Below are 7,500 nucleotides of genomic sequence, written 5' to 3' on the forward strand. Positions count from 1 at the left end.
ACTCCATCCAGCTCCGGGGGGCGGGGGGCTGAATCTGGAGTCACTCCGCTGATCCCCGGTGGAGTGTGAACGCGATTGGGAGTGACTCCAGATTCACGGCGAGGCCCCATCACGGGAACGGGTGCGCGGGGGGCAGGTTGTAGCTGGCGTCGAGGAAGATGGTGAGGGTCCCGACGCTGGTGAAGGTGATGAAGGTCCAGAGGAAGAGACGGTCGACGACCATGGCCACGTACTGCCAGTCTTCCTTGAGCTGGGGGGAAATGGGGGCAGGGGAGTGACATGGGGGGCTGCTCCTTGTGGCCCCCTAATGCTCTGCTGAGTAGGTGCACCTAGTGACCCCTAACCTAGCCCCACTGACCCCCATAAACCTCCCCACCCCCTGAAGTCTGTTCCATTTGCTGCCCCATAACCCTGCCCCATTGTGGCCCCCAACCCTGCCCCACTGACCCCCCTAAACCTCCCCCAACCCCCCAGGACTGCGCCATTAGGCCCCCTTAACCCTGACCCATAGGGGCCCCCAACCCTCCCCCGCCGACCCTCCCAAACCTGCCTACTGTGCTTGGCGCTGGACAGACAGACAAGCTCTGATCCTGTGGACCGGGGGTCGGGGGGCATTGGCTGGGGCCGGAGTCAGAGTCCACGGGTGATGGGCAGCCGGCCGGTCCCCACTCACCGTGTCATAGTCCTCCTGGTCCTGCAGCTGCCGGGGCGATGTAGGTGACGGCGTCCATGGCGGACTTGAGGTCGGGTGGCAGGACGAGGCATTCGCTCGGCCCGTCGATGAACCGCCGCAGGTCCTGCGAGAAGGGGTCCTGGGAGAACCTGAAGGGAGAACCAGAAAGAGCCGTCAAGACCTCCATAAGGGGCCCATGAGATGTGGCCACCTCTGGGGCGGGGCGGCTGGTTACCTGGGGACCCCTCGCCCGGGGCTGAGATGCGGCCACCTCTGGGGGGTGGCGGCTGGTTACCTGGGGACCCCTCGCCCGGGGCTGAGATGCGGACACCTCTGGGGTGGGGCGCGAGGGCTGCTTAACACCTGCACAGCCTTTTAGGCCAGGAAGGAAAGGAGAACCTCGCATCTGGCTGAAACGCCACAGGGGAATTCAGAGAGACAGAAGAAAACGCTGAAAATCCCTGCCCCACAGCGCCCCCTAGCGCTGCCCTGGGGCCAGCCCTGCCTGCCAGGGGAGAGCGCCCCCTGCTGAGCCCTCCGCCCTGCTCCCTGCCCCACAGCGCCCCCCATCTGACCTGCTGGGCTTGGGGAAGAGGAAGTCACAGGTGGGTTTGCGGATGAAATACTCGTCTGTGCCTCGGTTGCTCTTGACCCCCAGTTCCCGTCTGGGGGCTGGGGGAGGTTTCAGGATGGCCTCCGGTTTTGGCCGCTGCAACCCCAGGTACCGTGGGAGCCGGTGAATGAAAATCTGCCCAGGAGAGAGAATCCAGAACCCCTCCATGAGCCCCCGGCCCTGGGGCAGGCTCATATCCCATTCCCCGGCCCCCTGAGCCAGCCAGTCTCCGCATTGGGGCCAGGTGGGAGCCGGGGGTGGGGAAGGGAAGGGGGTGGCGGGGGCGCATTACCTGCCTGACCCAGAAGGGCATGTCGTGGGTGTTGGGCGAGCGGTGGTGCAGGTTGAGGACCACCACGCTGAGGATGACGGAGAAGGTCACCAGGATCATGGTGAACATGAGGTACTTGACAATGATGGGCACCGCCAGCGAGGTCTCCGGCACCTTGTCCGCCAGCAGCAGCAGGAAGACGGTGAGGGTGAGCAGGGCGAAGATGGACAGGGTCATCTTCTTCCCCTGGGCGGAGACCGTGGAGGGGGCATCAGCCAGGCCCGGGGAGGACTGGGAGACCTGTGCCCATCTAGCCTGGCCTCTGATCTCTCCCCATGGAGAGAGGGTTGTGGGGCCCATCTAACATGGCCTCTGGTCTGTCCCCAGAGACAGGGGGTTGTGGGGCCCATCTAACCTGGCCTCTGGTCTGCCAAGGGGCCCATCTAGCATGGACTCAGGTCTGCTGAGGGAGACCGGAGTCCCGGCACTGGATTCCTCAGCCCCCTGGAAAGGGGGGCGGTTCCTGGGAGGAGAGGAAAACCTGGCACCGGATTCCTGCCCCCGCACCCGGAATGGGTCCGGCACTTCCCCCGCCCCCCACTGCACCGGGGCAGCCTGTGCCCGTCTGCCCAGCACCCACCGGCATCGGGGGGCAGGGTAGAAGACGAAGATGGCCAGGATGGTGATGAGGATGCAGGGGATGATGACGTTGATGATGTAGAAGAGCGGCTTGCGGCGGATGATGAGGTAGAAGGTCAGGTCCTCGTGTTGTGGATCCCCAGGTAGCGTGTTGCGCCGCGCTGGCTTGTGCCGGATCTCCCACTGCCCGTTGTCTGGAGGGCAGAGAAGCGGATCGGGGCAAAGGGGTGCCAATCTGGAGTCACCCCACTAGGAGTGGCAGGGGAGTGGGGCCCAGAGACAATTGGTGGCAGTAGTGGGATCACTACCCAGAATATGCAGGGATTGGCTGTGTGATGTTGTGCAGGTTGTGTCTGTGTGTCAAGCAACTGCGTGCATGTGGGTGGTGCTGTGTGTGTCATGTTGTATGTGTGTCGCTCCGTGTGTGTCACTTCTGTGTGTGCTGTGGCTTTGTGTGTGTATCGCTGTGGGTGTTTTTTGCTGTGTGCATGACAGTTGTGTGTGTGTGTGTGTGTGTTGCTCTGTGTGTTTTGTGGTCATGTGTGTGACACCCTGCGTGTGTGTGTAGCTGTGTGTTGTGGTTGTTCCTGTGTGCGTCGCTCTGTGTGTGTTGTGGTTGTCAATGTATGCGTGTAGCTCTGTTTGTGGTGTGTGTGTTACTCGGTGTGTTGTGAGATATGGCTCTGTGTGTGTACCTCTCTCTCTCTCTGTAGCTCTGTGTGTGTTGTGGTTGTGCATGCCTGGCTGTGTGTGTGTGACAGAGAGATGGCCATGTGTGTGTAGCTCTGTGCGTGTTTGAGATGATGGTGTGTTGTGTGAGTGGCTGTGCATGTGTAGGGGTGTGTGTGTAACTCTATTTGTGTGTAGCTGTGTGTGTGTTGTGGTTGTGTGTGCGTAGCTCTGTGTGTGTGTAGCTCCATGTGTTGTGTGTGTGTGTGCCTGTGTAGCTGTGTGTGTGTTTGTGTAGGTGTGTGTTTTGATTGTGCATTTGTAGCTCTGTGTGTGTGTGTTTATAGCTCTGTGTGAGTGTTGTGATGGTGCATGCATGGCTCTGCGGTGTGTGTGCGTTGCTCTGTGTGTTCATGTAGCTGTGTGTAGCTGTGTGTCTCTGTGTGTAACTGTGTGTGTGTGTAGCTCTGTGAGTGTGCCTCTGTGTGTAGCTGTGTGTATGTGTGTAGCTGTGTGTGTGTCTCTGTGTGTAGCTGTATATGTGTGTCTGTATGCGTGTGTAGCTGTGCGAGTCTCTGTGTGTGTCTGCGTGTAGCTGTGCGTGTGTAGGTCTCTGTGTGTGCGTGTGTGTAGCTGTGTGTGTGCGTAGCCCTGTGTGTGTAGTTGTATGTGAGTGTGTGGCGGCATGCCCGGCTCACCGATGAAGGTGTTGTCGAAGACAATGATCTCCCGCACCTCGCGCCCGTCCTCGTCTAGCGGGTGCAGCAGGCCGAGCTCGGCGGCACCGTAGGCGTACGACTGGAACACCATGCTGCAGTTCTGCCAGTCGAAGGGGAAGTAGGTCACCTGGGCAGGGGAGAGACGGCGTGGATACAGCGCCCTCTGCTGGGCCCCCCACTGCACAGCGCCCGCTGCTGGGTCCCCCACTGCACAGCGCCCCCTGCTGGGCCCCCCACTGCAGCACCGCGCCCCTGCTGGCCCCCTCTGTCCCCTGCAGCACCGCGCCCCCTGCTGGCCCCCCCACTGCACAGCGCCCCCTGCTGGGCCCCACACTGCAGCACCGCGCCCCCAGCCCGGTGCTCAGCTCACCTGGATGCTGCAGCTGCTGCGGTAGAGGGCTGGGGGGAAGCCAGCGAACGGTCCCAACGTGAGACACCAAAACATTCACAGCCAAGGCGATGTCGAAATTCCCATCGTTACTGAAAGAAGGAAGGAAGAAGGAAGGAGGAAGAAGGAAGGAAGGAAGAAGGAAGGAAGAAGGAGGAAGAAGGAAGAAGGAAGAAGGAAGGAAGAAGGAAGAAGGAAGGAAGAAGGAGGAAGAAGGAAGAAGGAAGAAGGAAGGAAGAAGGAAGGAAGGAGGAAGAAGGAAGGAAGAAGGAAGAAGGAAGAAGGAAGGAAGGAGGAAGAAGGAAGAAGGAAGGAAGAAGGAAGAAGGAAGAAGGAAGGAAGGAAGGAGGAAGAAGGAAGGAAGAAGGAAGAAGGAGAAGGAAGAAGGAAGGAAGGAGGAAGAAGGAAGAAGGAAGAAGGAAGAAGGAAGGAAGAAGGAAGAGAAGGAAGGAGGAAGAAGGAAGAAGGAAGGAAGAAGGAAGGAAGGAGGAAGAAGGAAGGAAGGAAGGAGGAAGGAAGGAAGGAGGAAGAAGGAAGGAAGGAAGGAGGAAGAAGGAAGGAAGAAGGAAGGAAGAGGCGCCACGCAGGCGAAGGCCACCAGCTTGTCCCAGGGCCTCTGTCCCCCCCCCCCCGCCCGGCTCACTTGTTCATGAGGTAGATATCCGGGAGCCAGACTTTGTCGGACGAGGTCCGGATGGACGTGATGTCGTCAAAGTCGGACACGTTCCAGCTCAGGCGATAGTCCGTCCACTCCTGGGTACGGCCAAGAGGGAGGGATGCAGGGAGAGGGGAAAGAGACAGGGGTGAGTGGGAAAGAAGGAAAGAAAAAGGGAATAGTGTGAAGAAAGAAAGAAAGAAAGAAGAAAGAAAGAAAGAAAGAAAGAAGAAAAGATGAGTGAGAAAGAAAGAATGAGTGTGAATGAAAGAATGGATGAGTGTGAAAGAAAGAGCTCCTCCCCCTGTGTTTCTCCTCCCAGTCTCACCCCATCATGTGAGGCTGGGCAGGGCTGTTTGCCCCATGGCACAAATGGGGAAACTGAGGCACGCAGTGACCTGCCCGCCATCTGTGGCTGAGCTGGGAATGGACCAGCCCCCCCCCCCCGCCCCAGCTCCTGTTATAAATAAGGAAGCAGAGCTGGGGCCCCTTTCCTCATTGGCCCCCCCTTTTATAACCCACAGAGCCCCCCCAACCAGAAATCTACCCCTGCACTTCCCCCCAGCAGCCACCAGGTGGTGCCAGCTACCTGCCCAGGTGCGAACGCAGCCCCAGCCCCCAATCTGGGATGGGATACGGGCGAGGGGGGCAGTAGGCATGGAAATATTTTGGGGTGGGTGGGGGGAAGGTACCCACCAGGTCCATATACACCTTCGTGGTCAGCTCCTCGTTTTTTTCATTCTGGGGTGTGTGTAAGAAAAGGTTAAAAAGTCATTCGGGGGATACCCCCTTCGCCTCCAGAATCCTGCCCCCTCCCCAGGATCGGTACCTCCCCCCTGTGTAACCCCCTTGAGAATGCCCCTCCCAGTGGGGGGGGGGATCTTGGGAGGGATAGGGCCCTTTTGGGGGGCACCGGACAGGGCGGGTGGGTTTATGGGGGGGCAGATGGGACTGAGATGGACTCCCGCCTGGGGTGCCAACCCCATGCATGTATCCAGCTCCCCTCCCCCTCCAGCCCCATTTCCTCCCCCTCTTCCCTGCTATTTATAACGTGCCCGGGACGGGCTCCGTGACAGCTGCTGTCTCTGTCCGCGGGCCAAGGGGGCGGGCGAGAGGTCCTTAACCCTCTCCCTGCCAGAGCCGGGGGTCCTGCTGCCCTCCCCCACCCCCCACGGGCGCTAGCTGCCTCAAAAAGAAATCTAGAACGAGAGGCCCAGGTGTCACAGCTGAAGCAACTGCATTCTAGGTCGCTCTAGCGTGGCTTTGGGCCCTGGCGTGGAAAGAAACTACTGGAAATCTAATCTAGAACACAGTCAGTGCAGCACAGGAGAGCTAGGCCGCTCTAGAACATGGGCTAGAATGGCTCTGGACCATCATTGGGGAAAACTGTTCTGTTCTAGGCTGCTCTAGAGCAAGGTATAGGTTAGCACTGGGGGGTGATTGGTCTAGGCTGCCGCCAGGGAAGTCATCTCAGAACACAGCACCCGTTGGCCAGTATTGATCAGGAATTGCTATGTTCTAGGCCACTCTAGAACACAGCCTGAAACTGCCTCGGTAACCAGTCCGGAATGTCGCCAGGGAACAAGCCTGGAGGACAGTCTTCTCTGGGCAGTGCGAGTGGCCGTGCCATACAGCTGAGCTAGAAAAGGTTTGATGGTTGAGCAGCCCCCCCGCCCCGAAGCCAATCTAGATTGCAATCCCTTTGGGGCCATCGAGGACCAGGAGCTACAGGCACTAGACTGGTCTAGAACATGGTCTAGAACAGTATGAGCGGCTGATCCGCCATCCCACGTGTACGCTAATTTAGAATGGGGTCTCTTTTTGGCCAGCAAAGGACCAGGAGCTCTGTCCCAGTAGGCGACCTAGAACCTGGTCTAGAACATTTTAGGAGTGCTGGTGACTGATCTAGAACTCTGGTTCCTCACCAGGCTGATGAGCTGGGACAGCGACATGCCCACCCGGACGAACACCTTGTCGGTGAGGGTGCGGGCGGGGCGGACGTTGGGGTTGTAGTTCTCAAATATCTTCTCCAGGAGACGCTCCTCGGTCTCCAAGCCGCCCGCCACTGCCGGGAGAGAGAATGTGTGTGTGTGTTTGTGTGTGTGTGTGGTTCCCCATCACGCCCCCCTGCAGCCTGGTACTGCCCCATGGGACATAGCTAACTAGTGAGCCGACTATCTATCCATCCATCATCCATCCATCCCCCCTCCCCACACGTTCCCTCTATCCATCCCCACCCAGACAAACCTCTATCTCTCCACCCATCCCTCCATCCCCCCACACCCGTCAATCCGTCCATCCCCACAGCCCCTCTGCCTATCCATCCCCACCCAGACACACCTCTGTCTCTATCCCTCCCTCCCCATCCATCCATTCCTCCCCACATGTTCCCTCTATCCATCTATCCATCCCCACCCAGACACCTCTATGTCTCTATCCATCCCTCCATCCTTCCATCTCCATACGCAGCTATCCATCCGTCCCCAAACACAGCCATCCATCCATCCACCCATCCATCCATCCCCATACACAGCCGTCCATCCATCCCCATACACAGCTATCCATACATCCATCCCCCTACACAGCTATCCGTCCCCCCCAGTCTTCAATCTGTCTGTCCCCACACCCCTCTATCTATCCATCCACTCCCACCCATACATCCATCCCCACACAACCTCTGTTTATCCATCCATTCCCCCCATTCATCCCCATCCACCCCATCCATCCATCCATCTCCCCATCCATCCATCCCCCCCACCCATTCATCCCCATCCGTCCATCCATCCATCCCCCCCACCCATTCATCCCCATCCGTCCATCCATCCATCCCCCATCCATCCATCCATCCATCCACCCCCTCCGTCCATCCCCCC

At 58.9% G+C, this 7,500-nt stretch overlaps 1 protein-coding gene across 1 annotated transcript in view; it reads right to left on the reverse strand.

Annotated features, from left to right (window-relative positions):
* Positions 1-6: 6 nt before the first annotated feature.
* Positions 7-7,500, reverse strand: part of CHRNB1 (cholinergic receptor nicotinic beta 1 subunit) — a 7,821-nt gene continuing 327 nt past the window's right edge. Inside the window, 12 exon segments of the mRNA XM_065569291.1 lie at positions 7-250; positions 674-706; positions 708-822; positions 1,249-1,421; positions 1,579-1,803; positions 2,194-2,390; positions 3,564-3,711; positions 3,955-3,990; positions 3,992-4,064; positions 4,616-4,725; positions 5,324-5,368; positions 6,553-6,692. Coding sequence (XP_065425363.1) covers positions 110-250; positions 674-706; positions 708-822; positions 1,249-1,421; positions 1,579-1,803; positions 2,194-2,390; positions 3,564-3,711; positions 3,955-3,990; positions 3,992-4,064; positions 4,616-4,725; positions 5,324-5,368; positions 6,553-6,692 — 1,436 coding nt within the window. The 3' untranslated portion in view covers positions 7-109.

The sequence above is a fragment of the Chrysemys picta genome, chromosome 16 (assembly GCF_011386835.1).
Source record: "Chrysemys picta bellii isolate R12L10 chromosome 16, ASM1138683v2, whole genome shotgun sequence".
NCBI lineage: Eukaryota > Metazoa > Chordata > Testudines > Emydidae > Chrysemys > Chrysemys picta.